Source organism: Lepisma saccharinum, chromosome 14 (genome assembly GCF_977018435.1).
Source record: "Lepisma saccharinum chromosome 14, izLepSacc3.1, whole genome shotgun sequence".
In the NCBI taxonomy this organism is placed as follows: Eukaryota; Metazoa; Arthropoda; class Insecta; order Zygentoma; family Lepismatidae; genus Lepisma; species Lepisma saccharinum.
The window spans coordinates 36,964,164-36,982,983 of record NC_139242.1 but is presented as its reverse complement, the minus strand read 5'-3'; the positions used below and the strand labels follow the sequence as shown (position 1 = coordinate 36,982,983).

The window sequence follows — 18,820 nt, the reverse complement described above, 5'->3', positions numbered from 1 at the left end:
AGTTTCTATATACAACATATTGGTCAGTGTTAGATGTTAGTGTATTAGTATGAGTCAGTTACTTGTTCGGTTTTCTTTTTTTCAACATTTCCATCATTCGTTAATGCATATCTTCCCCTGTTTCTCCTCTCTTCTAATTTTCAGCCTTTTCATTTCTCACACCTTTAAACACCTCTATCAATTCGAAACAGATTCTTAACGATAGATGGGAGGTTACATATTGCGCTCTTTGTATATTTTCTATGAAATTGCCACACACTGGCGCATCTCGTTTTTTTTTTCAACAATGTAAGTAAATATTTTGACCAAAGAGTCCACCGATACCTCGATATCTTTACATGTCTCTTCTATTTTCGCCAATAACTCTTCCGCCAGTCCATTTTCTTCACAGAAATTCACATAGTTGGCGATGTGTTTTTCAACCTGCCTTCCGTGTACTTTACTCCATAAGCTCCTTCTTTCTTCCAGACCTGCTGTCTCCTCCTTAATATCGGCATACACCAAACTGAATCCGAGGGGGAGTGTCGACATCTGAAAATATACAAACATTATGTTAGATGTATATTGTACGCAAATCATGATTACAGTTATACATTGTCTGTTTCAGAACCGGGGGCTGGCTCTGTTCGAGACCTTTCTGCATTATCAGTCTAGATCCAGGAAAGGTTATTATTATTCTTTTCTCAATTATATCTATTAAAACCATCACCCCATCTGTACTAATTCCGTAATTTTTCAGACTTATATGTAACTATAATATACTATTATTCTAAGTACATCGCTTTTTTGCAGGTTCCGTCGTAACCACGGCAAACAAGCCGCTCGGTTCTTTGGGCTACTACCGGAACTCCTTCTGGAACTCGTCAGGAATGGCGATGCTGCGCCGTCCTCTTCTGGTTCACCTCCCGTCATCGGTATAGGTGAGGAAGACGGTGCTTTGGCAGTTGTTATTTCACCGCCTTCCGTCATCGATATCGCTCACGAGGAAGATGATGTGTAACATATACCACATAAATAAATAAATACAGGTAATATTTTCTTTTCTCACTTTTTACTCTGCTTCTTCCACTTCCGAAGTGTCTGTTTCGGCAAGTATTTCCGGAAACTCCCAATGGGGACTGCTACTCACATATTGTTCCTCTAGCTTGCCGATACTGGAAAGAAACAGATATTTCTGTCTTGAGATTTGGGTGGCTTGAAGGATGGTCGGAAAATTTCGCCATCTGTTCAACATCTAATGTAGGACCTTTTATGTCTAGCATCTCACCCAATGACTCATCCAACCGTATACCACACCTAAACCATTGCAATATCTCGCCATCTTCAGCACAGATTCCATATACATTTTACGGATTTCGTGCATCAGTGCCATGACGTCGTTGCTCTCAACAATCATATATTTTTTATGGCAACCTACCCAGTACAACTCAGAAATTTCCACATCCAGCAACTCGTCCAGATTTTCATACCTCACCAAATCCAAATTCGACTTGTCCATGCATCGTCTCTCATCTGGTATCATAATATATTTTCTATCCAGGCAGTATGGAGAAACATGCAGATGCGTCACATCCACATGTTCGGAATTTAATTACGATTCCGTCTCCATACACAGACATTCTAGTGGGGTGATTCCCGACACTACAATAAAAGGTCCTGCACGATATCCTTTTACTGCTATCTCACTTGCTATCCGGTTAATCCAGGCACGAAAAGGTAGATGACCATAAACAGGTGCTCTCTGAAGCCGGTAACGTGTCTCGCATAAACCACTTTTCCGCTCGTTAATGCAGTACATGCTGATCGGAAACCCATGATCGTTGCTCTGCATCAGACACTCGTCAGGCAAATTTCTATTATAAAACGTTATCAAAAGCGATTCCCTGTATCTAACAGGGATATCGAATATTAACAATTTAGAATTTATACTCGCTGATATTCTTTTGTTGTAACCTATTGGTTCTTTCGATGCGGAAACTGTTACAGGATATGCGAGACACATTGTCAGGCCGGGAAAGCGCTCCGTATACCCGTACATAAGATTAACATCAACACTACGTTTCCGTTTCCTCAGACCACCACCGATATTGTCTATCCTGCCATCTTTAATCTCTTCATACTGATGCTGTTCAATGTTCTTCGCTTTCCACATTGTCCGAAATTGTTGTAGGACATTGTAATAAGATCTACAAAAAACTATACAGAGTTGTTTTTATTACAATGTCCTAGACAATCATTTCAGCTCTAAGGGAAAAAAATTGAGTAGCTTAAGCATCATAGTGAATTTTATATATTTTTTTTGTTTTTCAACCTTTACATTATAAAAATACTAGACTTACGCAACATCTCTTTGAAATTTATACCTGTGCTTCACAGATACATTTTATAAATGCCTTTTATATTAAGATATGTATGGGTCACAGTATCATCACCATAAGAAAGTATCGGAGTTGTTAGAATATACTGCTATTTGCAGTGGACCGATAGCATCATGTAACACAACAATAAAAATTACAGTGGACAGTGCATCCCCTTGTCTCACCCCTGTTTCTATTGTAATAGTTGGTGCGACTTCACCCTGCACCATGACTCCCAACTGTTGGGTCACTCCACGCGAAATATGCGAAATCACCCACAGCAGGTTGCTTCATACAGGGTTCCCACACACCTGGAAATCTCAGGGAATTTGAAAGAAATACAAATCTCAGGAATAATAAGTTATTAATCCACCGGGGATTAAAACTAGTGTGAAAAGTAGACTTACATTTCCTGAGCCTTTAAATACCAACTCTACAAATATCCTGCAAGGAAAGCATGCTTTAGAATTGGTAATATTATGAGTGACAGTGATAATGACAGGAACAAAACAAGCCTAATCTAAGATGAAGAAGTGAGGAATGCTAGTATGTAATGGTAAGTTAAATTCCCCGAGATTTCCAGGTGTGTTGAAACCCAGAGTTTACCTATTAAGTACTGGTAATACTGGCACATTTTATAGCTAGCATTCATTGCGACTAAACTCACCTTTGCTCTATATCCTGATTTGAAGATTTGAAGCCAGGCAGCCTGCCAGCAATGGACAATTGAGAGCCCTGGTATTCCTGATGTTGGGAGAAACATGGAGAGGAATTCCATCAACCAGAGAACTGCTAGTTCATATTTGCTCCTGCAATGGTACAAAAAATATACATTATTAAAAGTTGTAGAATTAACCCTAAAAAGGTAACACCTTACACCTAGTGCACATACTTCTGTTCAGCCAAGCTATGATGCCAGGTGTTCCAATTTCCAATCTTGGCATTGGTATTCTGTGTGTTCATCACTCATTGTCGCAAAATGAGGATGAGTGCTAAATAAAAATTAACAAACAAAAAAAAGTCCAGAATTCATTAATCTGACAACACAGTTTCCCTCTTCAGACCAATGATAAAATTGATTGATTGGCTTAATTTTACTTGCTTTACAAAGAAATATTTCATTTTAATAAACTATAATTATTGTATTTATTAATTACATAATGTGGATCTTCAACAGTTTCATCATACTGAAATAATTTTAATTTATTTTCTGCCATCTTTTGTGTACAATATTTACTGCATTTAGAACAGAATTTTAAATATTTACTTACTAGTGCCATATATGAATTATGTACTGTTCATAAATACTTGTTCATATTTTAAGTTTTTGATTATGTTCAACTATTGTTATAGTCATGACGTGACATGTGAATTTTTACATGCCTCAAAAGCTCACATATGTGTAAAATGGAATTACTTGTAGGACCAGCAGATCTACATTAATATCATGTAGTGAAATAGATTTCGCAACAGATATGCCAGAAATTGAATATCATGAGGTGAAGGGCAGTTGAATGATGTATACTTTATCCTCCCATCACACTTGCACTTGCAACTGTCACTAACTTTAAAAATTAATTAATACAAGAATAAAATAGTATCTATCCCTGTGTGAATATGACTAAGGTTGCAAAAATCTGTAAGATAACATTTCAATTGTATCATCTATATATAACAAATATTTTCACACTTTTGAGAAAAACAGAAGTATAGATGGACACAATAGTCATTAATCTGTAATGCAAAATAAGCATGTATGTCATCAAATCAGCTTATGTAAAGCAAATGTAAAGCAAATTACTGAAGTTATAACTATTGGTGAGAATTTTACTTTTTTAAAATTATTTGCAATTATATTTGGAGTTCGGGTAATGATGGTAAAGGGGTTACTAATTCTCATGACATTAAATGTAATTTATATTATGTAAGGATAAATTAATTAATTAATTTTTAATAAAGTGAACTGATAACATATATTCACAAGTATACCGTGAATCCTATCCATGCACCAAAGACAGTTTCAGGGTTCCCACGTGAGTCTGAAATGTATTTGCCCTGAGATTTCTGTTTTCTAGAATTTTCAATTTTCAATTCTTTCCAGAGTAGCGAACACTGTTTAAAATTTATTTTACAATAGCCTAAATTCTCCTCGTAGCCAAGTGACATTATTATAATTCTTGAAGCTTTCCTGGTGGCGAATGATATATCCAATCCGTTATACCTAGAAATAGTCTGTAATTTCCTGCATTTTGGACAAAATCTGGGCTCAATGATTATGCAGTGAAATACGGTATTTCTGGATAGGGCTTGTTGGAGGCTTTTTAAATTTTTTTCCCTTTTGTGGAGGGGGCCGTTGCACATGATTGTAGAATCTCAAATCTCAGTGAGCCCGGAGGAGTCCGAGACATCAATTGATCCCAGGTGCTGGGTTGGATATTTTTTTAGCCTCATGTGCTCACAACAACAAATGTGTGTTCTGGAAAGTGTCTTGCAAGAAAGAAATAGTTGTAGCTTATTCTTGATTTCTGTAATGCAATACAAGTCACATAATGTGTTGCCATAAAGTGGAAGACTTGGTATGATCACTGAAGTTCTCAGGTTTCAGTTTTCGTGTTTAAATCCACTTTATGCACAGGAAGGCTAATCAGGACTGGACCTACAGTTAAGTGGGATCGAGACAGTGTCCCTTCACTCGTTGTTGTAATTATCCAAAAATGGCAGAAACAAGACATAAAATAACAAATCATGATTGCAAAGGCCCTCTACCATGTGCAGTGTTTGCTGTATGCTCACAACTAATGCTATTACTGGACGGGACCTGCTATAATCAGGATGGATAAAATGCCTCTGGATAATAGTAGGTTCTGTCCAGCTTGTTGGAGCTTTTATATTTCCTGTCGAAAACAAAAGTCATTATTGACTCTGGCAAGGAACACATGTGTTTGAAATATTCTATTCAATTGTCGACAAAAATAATTACAATTTCTTCAGGAATAAGTGTGTTTCAGAAAAAAAAAGCAATGCTTACTCAAAATTTTATTTTCAAAATTCAATGATACAAATTTTTTTTCTCTGAAAATAATTGACTGGCAGTTGTACAAAGATTTTATTTTGTAAATAAAATGATACAAACATTTTGTGTTGTTAATTTTTACAGCAAAAAAAAATGTGAATCCATTAAAAAAGTCAATTATACAGAAATTATAAATTTAGTTTGCACATGTTCCAAATCATTGGTTTTCATGATCCTTCTCTGGAAAGAAAAATCTATTAATTGCTTTCTACACAATACCTTATTAATTTATTTACATTCAAGTAATGTGAACCATAGATTTTGAAAATGAATTGACTAGAGGAAAAGACCATGTACAGCAAGTGCCTATTGGAATTACTTGCAAATGTTTAAATACATTAATTTGACCAATAAGTTGAGCCTGGAAGAGTCTGTGGATTTTGTGTGAAATATTAGGTTCAGAGTTGGAAGTAACAAGTTTTTCAATGAGCATGGAAACTCACAATTATATAACACTTTACCAAGATAATGATGCTGTTCGGAGATATTTACCAGCCTGTTAAACTTTTCTTGGCTAGTGAACTGTGCAGGAACATTTACTTGCAAAATGGAACATAAACCAAAGATCACAGGCTTGTTGCTTTGCCCAAATACAAATGGAGAATTTCAGGAAAAGTTGATCTACTGGACAGCAACACCTATTATCTTGGTTATCATGTGTATAAATACATAAAGGCAGGTTTTAAACTTTTGTGCACATGGTTATATGTAATCACAAAAAAAATATTTTTACATATAATTTACATACTTATGCCCAGGAGCAGCTCAAGTTAAAACTTTCACCTGGGCAACAAAGATTTTTGGTGCCTCCCATGGTTCCCCTAATTTTCCACCTCCCTCCAATGAAAACTAAAAAGACAAAAAAAAGGCCAGGTGACCCTTTTTCATGCTGTTAGTACATTTCCCTTCTTTTGTCAAATATCAAAAGTTTGCAGTTTTACTGTACTCTAATTTAAATCTTGACAATGCAAGGTGAAATCCATTGATTTTTTTAAAAAAAATATACTCCAATTAAATCATGCGATAATGAACGCAATTTGAACAAAGGGAGGAGATTTGCATATCAGCACTTTAAAAGAAAGTTTGGCAATCCTTTGTTTCGGTACTACAAAAGTAACACATTTTGCATTACAATTAATGCCTTTTATGCTAGGCGATTACGAGGGTCACTATTTATATTTTGAGCCTTGGCAACACTGATTGAAGTTAGGCGCGATTTGATGTTTGCACGGAATCGTCTGGCATTATTGACCATAACGTACTTCAAATGTTTTGTCAATAGCTTCATTTGTGTTGTTTATGTTGCCTTGGAGATTGCGCGACAACAATAAAATGGAATTAACTCGAGAACATTTTCGTGCGATGATTTTTTACGATTTTCGACGTGGATTATCAAGACAAGAGTGCATCGATCAACTTACTTCCATATTTGGCGATGAAGCCCCATCCTTTGCCACTGTGAAACGCTGGTATAACGAATTTAATCGTGGCCGCCATTCGCTCACCGACGAGATTCGCGAAGGTCGTCCAAAATCAGTTGTTGTTCAAGAAAACATTGATGCTGTCCAAAACCTAATACTGCAAGATCGTCATGTGACATACTGTGAGATTGAGGCAACCATAGGCATTAGTTCCACCAGCATATATAAAATATTACGTGATCATTTAGCTGTGAGAAAGGTATGTTCTCGTTGGATCCCACACAATTTGACAAAAACTCAAAAAGACGCTCGCGTCAATTGGTGCAAACAAATGCTCAATAAATACAATCGTGGTGCTTCAAAAGACGTATATAAGATTGTAACAGGTGACGAATCATGGATATATGCATATGAGCCGGAACGTAAACAGCAGTCGACTGTATGGGTGTTTCAAGATGAACCCAATACAACAAAAGTTGTTCGCGCTCGAAGCACATCGAAACAAATGGTCGCCTGTTTTTTCGGGAAAACTGGTCATGTGGCAACTGTGCCTTTAGAGGAACGTAGAACGGTCAACTCTGAATGGTACACAACAATTTGTTTGCCAGAGGTCTTCGGTCAAATACGGAAAACAAACAAACGCCGTCGGATCATTCTTCATCAAGACAATGCCAGCTGTCACACATCTCGTCTAACAACCGATTTTATGAACAGTCAAAAAATCGAATTGATGGGTCATCCACCGTACAGTCCTGATTTGGCACCCAATGACTTCTTCTTGTTCCCGAATGTCAAGAATAAATTGCGTGGACAACAATTTTCGTCGGCGGAAGACGCCGTTGATGCGTTCAAAAACCATATTATGGAGGTGTCTCAAGAAGATTGGAAAAACTGCTTTGACAAATGGTTCGAACGAATGCAAAAGTGTATTGACCATAAAGGAGAATCCTTTGAAAAACAATAAAGCAGTTTTCAATGCCAAATTCCTGTTTTTTCATTGTTAGGCTCAAAATATAAATAGTGACCCTCGTAGCAAGTCTATTTTAATTAAAATTACATATATTTAGTTGTTACAATTTTAAATAATACATATAAATTCGTTTCCTGTTTATAAGGAAGCATTGTTATATTAATACAGGAATTTGGGGTGTTGCTGCTTTCCAAAATACAGCACACTGAGTCTAGTCATATTTCACTTGTAAAAAATGGAGGGCAAGACCTTGAAATTCAACTTTTTCTAGAGCAGAGCACTTTTGGAACACACTGTGATTCAGGTAATGCTCAAAGATACACTATACACTCAAATTTAATTTGATAGGGCAAATTTTCACCGCAAAAAAAGCTTTCACATTCAGAGAAAAAAATCTAATTAGTAACAAGTTTGCAATTCTTTCCACAAGAATACAAGGTACCATTTTGAGCCTTCTCATTCCCAAATTTCTTTAGTGCAGAGAACCCAACGAACTTCAAATTTTGTAACAAAGCACTTTTTTTTAAACTTTCTTCTATTTGATAAATATTTTTTTTCATATATATACATATTTTCAACAACCTTAGCAGTTAAGGGTTAATCTAGAACAGTGTATTTCTAGTATAATAGTGCTGTACAAGAAAATTATTTCCGGGTAATTTCAGCCCACCACATTTTAACGGCTTTAGTCGGTATCATTTCATCTAATTCTTACAATAACTTAACAAATCAGTTGGAAGGGAAATCTGACAAGTCAGCACAAACTTTAAGCTATGCAAGTGGCAGCAGTAAAGCTGCAAGGTGTTACACATGATTCATTCTTGTAGTTGGCTGTGCAAAAGCAGAGCAGAAAGTAAATTGTGCTTCACCTGTAATGGATATTGAAAAAAAAAAGGGGGGGGGGGAATTAAACTTGTTATTCATATCTTCTGATGCAAAAGTTTTTGTGTTACTTTGTAAAATAAAATTCATGTATATTTCATCACTGCAGATGCCACTTGTGGCAGGAATCTAAAAAATTCAATGTCCCTACATATGGCTTTCACAGATTACATTTTATGGTTCTCTGCAAAATATATCAAGATTTGCACTATATTGAATCCAATATGGTGCTGAATGGAGCTATTTACTATAAAACGAAGGGCTTACTTGCGATTTGCATATTTCCGTTTCAGAATAACTTCAAGAGGATATGGTGGTGGAAGATGCAAGCTAGCAGAGTTTCGTCTCATCTTTTCCAATCAGGAGCTTTCCGACAATGCACACAACCTGGAATATAGAGAAAGGTTTTACTAACTGTATTTATTCAGGATGGGACAGACTTGATTGGTATCAGACACATTGCTCAAATGCATACAATTTTGTAACTATTTTTATGAACATTAATTTTGTAAATAAATGTCAAAATATACAATATTGTGGAGTTTCTCACAGGAAGTGAGATTGTGACGACCTTCATCTCAAGTGCAGGTAGGAGAAAATGAAAATATCTCTCCGGCACACAAAACACACTATTCCCTCTTCAATAAATCCATGTGCAATTTAGTATTACGGTCATGCAAAGTTTAATTTTAAAGTTTCCTCTCACCATGCACTAAGTAGAGTTTTCACAAAAAATGGAAAATAAAACAATTTCAACAGAGGAGCAGAGTATGTAAAATATGTGTAAAACTGATTTTTCAAAACAGATATGGCAACAGTTTTTTTTTTTTTTGTATTAGGCATTGTATTTTGTATGAGAATTGTTTCTCCACTTTGATTCACTGTAGTAGCTACAGTGACATTTTCACGAACTTTTTTCTCTTCTCGCTAAATAAAATCAAATTTAACCCCACACAAAATTCTCCCAATTTCTTTATATACATTTTTAAGTGATGTGCTTTCGCAGATTTCAAAAGACAGCTTTTCTAGTTTGTAAAAAGAAAAGTTAAGAACTTTAATGAAATATTATTTGTGGAAACTTATTAATTTTTAAATGAACTGAATTAAAATTGAGATGCACAGGATAAAATCAAATCTGGGAAAGTGATGCACAAAAATAGGAACCATTTCCACTGTACAGTATGTTTCAAAATGATATGAAAGATAAAAATAAGTTCCATGAGCAATACAACATAATCACTGATTGAATATCCAATAAAATAAATTCAAACACATCCTTAAGTTTTTGTTTAGAATGGTCCCGGTAGTTCTAAATTCTGCCACCAGGTACCAGGCTGAACAGTTGTAAAATGGCTGCCAGTGATGATGAGTAAGCATTTTGCCAGAGTAGGTTGGTTGTGAGTGTCAAACAACAGTTTCGTACAAAATTTCATGAAGATTGCAAAATAACATGGGAGCAGAAGGATTTCTTGATTAAGTACAATTGAAGTGAGAGGCATAAAGAGAAGAAAAGTTTGTTTGTTTGAATTGTTGTTTTACGTTCACTTTATGCACATGAAGGTTAATCGGGACTAGACCTACAATTAAAAGTGGAATCCGAACCACTGTGTCCTGTTCCGCAACACTCCACCCTTACTGGGCCGCTTCTGGCAGGAAAACCCCAATAAACAACTAAATAGGCTCGTTACTCCTGGGTTCCCATCCCGTTCCTCACCAGAGTGCTTGGAACCAAAGAATCAATCACAGACAAGAACTTACTGAATGAATGTTGCAGGGTGATTGCTGAAAACTCTCAGAAATGGGCTTTATACATTTCTTTACAATTTAACAAAACAAGGCTCGGATTCTTCCAATAATTCTCTACATTATTTACATTCCTCTAACTTGAGCCCCACGGCAGAACTACCTCAGGATGCTTTTTCTCATGGGAGGCCACTGGAGCTCGAAGATCGCTCTCCCTTCTGCTATCCAGTTCCTAAACACACTCTCCCTGTCCTCTGTCAGAGGCCATATTTATACTTCCTCTCGCGTCGCATGGGGGAGGGCTGAAAGTTCAAACCTTATTGGCTCTTTTAAACTACACAGAACCATGGAAGAAACCCAAGCATACAAAATTATACACAAACACAAAAAAGAAACAAAAAAACAAATACTGTTTGTAACAGTCTCCACTGGGTATCGAAACCGGAACGCTTGATTACAAGGCGGCGATGTTACCACTATCCTGTCAGGATGGCCCGAGAAGAAAAGTAAACTGAGTGAAACAAAACAAACTTTCTGTCGTCAAAGGCTTTGAAAAGAAGGAAAGAAGACAAGGTGTACATCACTTCGAATTAACATTAAGCAATTTTGTCTTTCAGCTTTTTAAACATGCTTTTGACTCTCCCTACGCTTAAGAAGGTTAAGCATATGTTAATGCCGAACTGACTAAAATCTGGTGTTCACCAAATTTGAGGGTCTCAAGAATGTCAGATCTTCGGAAATTCAAAATGTCGCTTAATCGGGGTAAGTAAACTGGACAACTAGTTGGTGACTCTTATGCCTGAATCACACGGAACTGGATTTCCAGTAGCAATGCTCTAGTTGACGCTGGACTAGCTACCCATTTGCTAGTTTTCGCCTCGCACGATATTTTTTACACCGTACTTGTCAATATTCTCTTATTCCCATAATGGTGGCCGCGTGAGAGGTAAACAACGTATCACTTCGCACCTTTAAAATATGATAACTATTCATCCGAGAGGATTATTGCTTCATATTAAATGGTTTTAGGCAGAGAAGAATGGCGCTGATAAAATACATACTTTACCTTTACTGTACACGTATAGAAGAATATTTTAGCATTTTCAATTGCAAAAACCGTCCACTCACTATAGACGGTGTAACTTGATGTATCTTTCGTGCTGTATGTATTTTAGATTGTAATTGGAACAGCCAACCGAAATGTAAAGTACTATCATCTGTTATAAGATTTTTGGAAGCATTTACGCTAGCAAAAATGTTAATGGAAATTCTTTTGCCTAAAGCCGGCTTAAATGTGGACAACAAGAATGTTAATAAAAGCACAAAGCAGTAAAGGAAAAGAATGAACTAGAGATTGGCTCGAGAAAAAAATATAGTAATGAATGAGTACCGATTCATACATGAGATTCACAGAATTCATTCACACACACACAAATAATAATAATAATGATTTTCATTTTCAGCTAATCATATTTGTCACGTACACATCTCATCGCTTTGCATAAATACCTAAATATTAATGAACTGAACTTGAATGCACTGCACATCATCTCTCTACTTTTTTTATTATTATTTTTTTTAAATCGAGAAACGGATAAACTATAAACAGCCTGAAACCACAGACAAAAAACTGCCTTGCAAACTCACAGATTATCTTCACATGACCAAACTTTGCTCTGATTGGCTGTTCCACAGTATCCAGTCAAGGAAAGCTAGTAGCAATTAGAACATGTCCTATTCCTCAAAACCAGTCAAGCAGTCAGCTGGGGCCATGATTTCTACCTAGAAAGTCAGTTCAGCGCCAACTAGGGCATTCCTACTAGAAATCCAGTTTCGTGTGATAGGGGCTTTACTTGGACAAAACAACGCCAACCCACTCCTTCAATTTTCCAGATGAAAGTATATTTGTGTCTGTATAGAAGTCAATCAGTACTCATTTGCTTTGTTGCGTGTGTGAAAGAAAGTAGGTAGTTATCTGTGAAGATATAGTGTTCAGGTCTTTACAAATGACAAAGAACAAGGCAGTGTATTATTTTTTTTTAAAAAATGGAGTGCTGCAGAAGCTTCTTTTGCCACTGATAGGAAACTGGAGGTTTGTTATTTAGCATCTTTGTAGCGAATCGCAACGATGTTGATGAGTAATGGTGAGATGAAACCAATGAAGGGACACTCGCAAAGAGCACCCATGCCCAGGCTGGGATTCGAAGCCTGGGACCCTTGGCATCCTAGCAAGTTGTGCTAAACACGTCATGATAGTTGACCCAGCTGGTGGAAAAATAATTTTCTGTCAAGCCTGTATACAGTAAATAGGTTTAACTGTGAAACAGTGGCCAGGATTGGGTTTCTAACCTGGGGGGAGGGGGGGGGGCAAGGACAGTTTACTTTCCCTTGGTAGATAAGGTTTAGTATAGAGTGGGGGCGAATTTTAAGTGTCTATGTTAGTGCCTATTCTCATCATTTTTGGTGTCTACTTGCTGCCTATTTCAGAGGTTTTTAGTGCTTATAAATCCACACCCTACTTATAACGAATGATTAGTTTGTTTTAAGTGCACTCTCAAATGTTTCTATCAAAACTGCTATTTCATTAATGTTCTGGAAGATTGATTTGGTGTTTTAACCTTTTGGATCCCAAGCGTCTCGATCGAGATACCCAAATGTAAGCCTCACTGTCCCAAGCACCTCGATCGAGATGCTGTGTCAAGGTCGTAGTTTTTACGTTATAACTTTTCTATTTTTGGCTAGAATTTCGATTTTTTTTATATTGTTCCTAACACATGTATTTAACAGAAATGTTTTTTTGCATTTTTTTTTGTCTTCATGAAAATGGAGGGGGAAAGGCGGGGAAAGGGACTTCTCTTTTGCGTCTCTTTTCAAGGTTGTTCTAAAGCAATGCTTTTCACTCCCGCCTGTGAACTGCTTTCGAAGGAAGCTTGTTTATCAGTATCCTGTGTCAAAATGAAAGTTTTCCGTGGGGGGGGGGGGGGGGGGGAAGACTGGTTGCTGAAACTGTGTTGTGAGAATGGAATTTCGAAGCGCGCTGAAGAAAAACATTTTTTTTTTTTTTAGCACAAGTGTACACAAGTTGCGATAGGGGTTACCCTGCATTGTCTAAAAATAGAATTTCAAGCAGCTGCAAGAATCTGTGCTCATTTTTCACTGCATTCTAGTTTTTCGTCCGTGAATGTTGTGTGTAGGTGTCGTTTTGTGCCCAAGTGCAAGGACATTTTTTGGGTGAAGTGACAATTTTTTAAAATAATTTTTTGGGGTTTTCTCCCTTCCCCCTCCATATATACGCCAAATTTGCATAAATTTGGCATTTTGACATTTTTTCGGGGGGGCAGGGCAGGGGGAAACAATTTTTTTTAAGAAAAGTATTTTTGAGGGGATTTCCCCCCTTTCCCCCTCCATATAAATTATATATTGTCTGAATCTGTGATTCATTCTGCATACAACGGTATATCTTTCATATCTCTAGGGCATTTAGTTTCTGAGCTATAGTCATTTCAAGGTACCGCTGCATTTTGAAGCTTGAATCAGTGGCCATTCCTTTTGGGGGTGCAACTCAAGTTACATGGGTCATACGACAATGATGCAAATATTTTTTCTGTTTCTTACATGCCAGCGATAATTTCTATGTGCATTTTGAACTTTTCATATCCTTTTTTGTGGGGGGCGGGGTCGAAACCCCATTTTTTTTAAAAAAAAAAAAAGGATTTTCAGGGGATTTCCCCCCTTTCCCCCTCCATATATACGCCGAATGTGCATAAATTATATATCGTCTGAATCTGTGATTCATTCTGCGTACAACGGTATATCTTTCATATCTCTAGGGCATTTAGTTTCTGAGCTATAGTCATTTCAAGGTACCGCTGCATTTTGAAGCTTGAATCAGTGGCATGCCGACCATTCCTTTTGGGGGTACAACTCAAGTTACATTGGTCATATGATAATAATGCAAATATTTTTGTGTTCCTTACATGTCAGCAATCATTTCCACGTGCATGTCGACACTGTCATTTACTTTTTCCTTGGGGGGAGGGTGGGGGAACCAATTTTTTTCCCCCGAAATTTTGGAATTTTGAGAGTTAGCCCCCCCCGCCACATATACGCCGAATTTGCATAAATTTCATATAGTCTGAATCTCTGGTTCATTCCGCGTACAACAGTATATCACTCATCTCTCTAGGGCAGTTAATCTCCGATCTACACTCATTTAATTGAAACTTTGCATTTTGCTCAAAATCGGCTTGGGACAGAGAGGCTTACATGTGAAAAAGGCGTTGGGTCTCCAAAAGGTTAAGTCCACTTTATGCACAGTAAGGCTAATTGGGATTGGACCTACAGTTTAAAGTGGCATCCAAACCACTATATGCCTCCACCAGGTATCGAACCTGGGACCTCTGGCTTACAAGGGAACAGTGCAACCACTATGCCATTGGGGAGGCCTCTTGTTCTGGAAGAATGATATACTGGGTGTTCCATTTACAACGCAACCCGGAGTTGGGGGATAGCACAACTTTTGAACTAGAAGTGATACACATATAATCCTTATACCAAATTGAAGCCTTGTTCACTCATATATTTTTAAACTGGGGAACAATGATTGGATTTAATTAGTGTCCACGTAGTGTTACCAGATGTAACGGGAAAAAAGGTTAATTTCTGCCAATAGCCAATCGGATGAGGCAACACTGCCGGTATTTCAGTGGAACACATTTTAAATTGTTTCAATTACTTTGAACAACTACCCACCCACTTGATAAAATCAACAATACTAAAATGATAAGATTCCCTCAAAAACAGCGCAGTTGTGTAACATTACCATAAGACATGGGGGTTCGAGATCTCATTCTTAACTTCAATGTAATTTTCACAAAGAAAAATAAGGTTATATCAAAAAAGACATTTTTGTTGCAACTGCATGTCATGGAAATTTAAGAATATTGTATAGAGAAAAAAATGCATTTTATGCACACTGGATAAGCTCAGAATAGCGTATAATGCATACACATATTAACTTCATGACAGTTTTCTCATCACTGCTTTATGGTGCATTCAATAATTTTATATCAAAAGATAATTCGAGAGAGTTAGTTAAGTTGGTGTTTAAAGTCTACTTTATGCACAGTAAGGCTAATTGGGACTGTCCCTACAGTTTAAAGTGGGATCCATACCACTATGAGCCTCTACCAGGTATCGAAGAACCAAGAGACCCATTCATTACAAGGCGGCGGCGACACTACCACTACGCCATCGGAGACACCTAATTCAAGAGAGTCAACACATAACGAATGACTGAAATCTATTTATTGCATGAGAACTTGCTTCAATCACCTCACAGAACTATTCAAAGCTGCAAAGAATTTTATTCATGTTCTACACTGCAATCATTACTTGTGGTACCATAATATTAGGATTTAAAATTTCCTCCCTTGTCAACATAATAAATTATTTAATTTTGTTTTTGTGCAACTTGATAAAATCAAGCATAATGAAACGATAGGATTTCTTTCTCTAATCCAGGCAAGAAAATGTACTTTTACTGCACATAATTGACACTCAGTGTCAAAATTTTAGACCCAAGTTCCTTTGGTTTGATTACAATTTCATCATGCTAAGAATGCAATTTTAACATGGTTCGATTTCGATTTACTGCTTAAAACATACTGTGGACTTTTAGCAAAGACACTTTGTTCAATATATGCTTTTGTAGTTAGGTAGGTTAAATGTATTCTACTAAAGTTCATATTTACTTCTACATTAATTTCCACTAGTCCACAATACTTACAGCCACTTGTCAACGGAAAACACACTGCCCATGGGAAGTTTGCATTCTTGTGTAAGGTAAATTTTAAGTTGTTTTTTTTCAACTTAAATAACTTTTTAGTAAAAACTACAGCTCTTATAAGAGATTGAATACCTATATGTACGGACGTGAAGTTTTAGTTTTATTTTTCCCTAAATTTTGGTATTATTTTTTGTGGTTTACGACACAATTCGGTGTTAATAAATTTAATATCAGTATTATTTTTAGAGTTTCTTGTATGCATAAGATCTTCACATTGTTAATTCTGGAATATTTTAACCTTAATGACAAAAATACTAAATTTAAGGCTTAGCTTTGTGAGAAATGACCATATTTCTTGCATTTGGAAAAATAGAAATGTTTATTGAAGGATTGCTCCGCATCTGCACCCTTTTTAAGTTTAGGCCGTTTGTCGGCTTAAACTGGTTGGCTTCGAGAGGATATGTATATGAGGAACAGAATAATTTAAGTTAATCGTCCTTTACCAATATTAATAGAGACAATACAAGCGAGTGAGGAGATGACCACGCACGAGCCAGTAAGATATCTAAACACTGATCCTGAAAAACCCGAAGTGCCACCACTGTACCTGGTTTCATTCGAGGTTCCTGGTGCTGTGTCGGTCCATCGAAGGTGTCCTCAATGGGTTTGCCCAAACCCCTTAATCAGACCGACTTAACACTATCTCTCCCTACACACTTTGCACTTTGCTCTCTCGATCAAGATCAACAATAAGATTTCCTCAAATAACAGCGCAGTTGTCTAACATGACCATAAGACGAGGGTTCCAGATCTCATTCTTAACTCATAATGTATGATGTGTGCGACTTACTCACTTTTATATAGATTAATTTGTATTTTCAAGAAATTAATGAAAAATACAAAACTTTTGTACTTACGTTCCTCACTACCCTTCCCTCCAATTTCCCCTCTATTACGTAGAGTCAAGTTTGAAGTCACATGCTATTTGTGCCTCACGTATTATGCCTGGGGTGATTTGGAAACCTATTTTCTTGTATTCTTGTTTTTCCCCATTTCTTGAACATCCCTAACCATATTTCATCTACATTTCCATCTTCTCTATTTAGTTTAGTTTATAGGAGGCTTCATAAACGTTCCTTCTAATTGGTTTATTCTCCTCTCTAACTACTTTTCATTTTCCAATTCCATGCCCTTCATCAATGATGTGCTCAGATAACCCCGTTCGGAGAACACCCTCTCTTACGTCTTTGTCGTGTTCCTTCCATCTTATGCTCATACTCCTGCCCGTTTGGCCTATATACTCTTTGTTGCACTGGCATTTAATACTGTACACTCCTTTCTTCCCTCCTTCATCTTCATCTTTTTCCATTCCAGACTTTTTATATTCCCGTAAAGTGTTTCTCTAAAGTTCTTGGTGCTTTCATTCCACATTTGATTCCATATTGCCTTACTACCTTTTCTGACACCCCTTTGAAATATGGGATTCCTATATACCTGAACTTTCCTTCGCCGGCATCCTTTTTCTCCCCCTCTTCCTTTTAAGTCTTTTCCTTTACCTTTACAATTAACCTATTTTTCACATATCTTACGCATTCTGTTTAAGTGCCTCGTCATTCCAGTCTCTTTGTATCCTTTTTTATTATTATTTTTTTTTAATTCTCCCTTATGGTTGCACAGCCTTATTGCTCGTACAAAGAAATTTAGAAACACGTTACGCTTAGTCCGTTTTGCGTGTGCGGAGTTGCTGTTGTACATTTCCCCTGACAAAGTTTTGTGACAAACCCCTGTCCTTATGCTCTTGCCATTTTTGCTAATTTCAAGATCCAAAAAGCTTATACTGTTGATCTTTACTTCCTCTTTCGTAAATTTAATTCTTTCTTCCTGTTCTCCCATTTTAGAAAACATTTTTCCAACCCCCACCCTTCCCCGATAACCAGGATATTGTCAACATATCTACTGTAAAATTTAACCTCACTTCCCATTAAATTCAGGGCTGCACTCTCTATAGTGTAGAAAAATGCTGGATATTATCCCTGAAACTGGGTTTCCCATCGCCAATCCCTCTTTTTGGACGTAAATTTTCCCATTACAGCAAAAATAATTATATCCTTTACAGAAGGTGAACCACCTTACGTATTCCCATGCTATCACCACACTAATCCCTTTCCCTATCAACCACCTTTGCAGGCAGTTGGCGACTTTTTCTCTGGGAACACTGGGGTACAGGTTAACGACGTCAAAACTCATTATCCTATTGATGCTTGTAATTTCTAGTTTTTCTATTTCCCCTTTTACATCCCAAGAGTTTGTGTCACTGAATTCTGTGTTATCCCCGACCTCTTTCATTTTCGAAACCAAAGTTTTGGCCAATTTATACCCTGGGTGCATATACATAGGAATAATGGGCCTTAGCGGAGTTCCTTCCTTGTGTGTTTTTGGTTTCCCAAAGGCAATAGGGATGTTCCCTTTTCTAGTCCTCTACCCTAGCCAGCGTGATACTAGTTTCTATCCTCTTATTATTTTACTAATCAGGTTCTGACTCACCTGTTTGAAATAGTCATTGAAAAAACATTCCTCCAATTTCCT

At 36.9% G+C, this 18,820-nt stretch overlaps 1 protein-coding gene and 1 non-coding gene across 5 annotated transcripts in view; both read right to left on the bottom strand.

Annotated features, from left to right (window-relative positions):
* Positions 1–18,820, bottom strand: part of LOC145998480 (uncharacterized) — a 54,665-nt gene continuing 35,845 nt past the window's right edge. For all 4 annotated transcript variants that reach the window (XM_083134891.1, XM_083134894.1, XM_083134893.1 and 1 more), the window contains 3 exons: positions 8,971–9,090; positions 3,025–3,166; positions 1–531 (listed from right to left, as the gene is read on the bottom strand). In XM_083134891.1, the coding sequence (XP_082991017.1) occupies positions 241–531; positions 3,025–3,166; positions 8,971–9,053 (516 nt within the window). In that variant the 5' untranslated portion in view covers positions 9,054–9,090 and the 3' untranslated portion in view covers positions 1–240. The remainder of the gene's footprint in view (positions 532–3,024; positions 3,167–8,970; positions 9,091–18,820) is intronic.
* Positions 15,425–15,491, bottom strand: LOC145999088 (small nucleolar RNA U54). The gene has a single exon (XR_014443368.1). It is a non-coding gene; the product is annotated as a small nucleolar RNA U54 (small nucleolar RNA).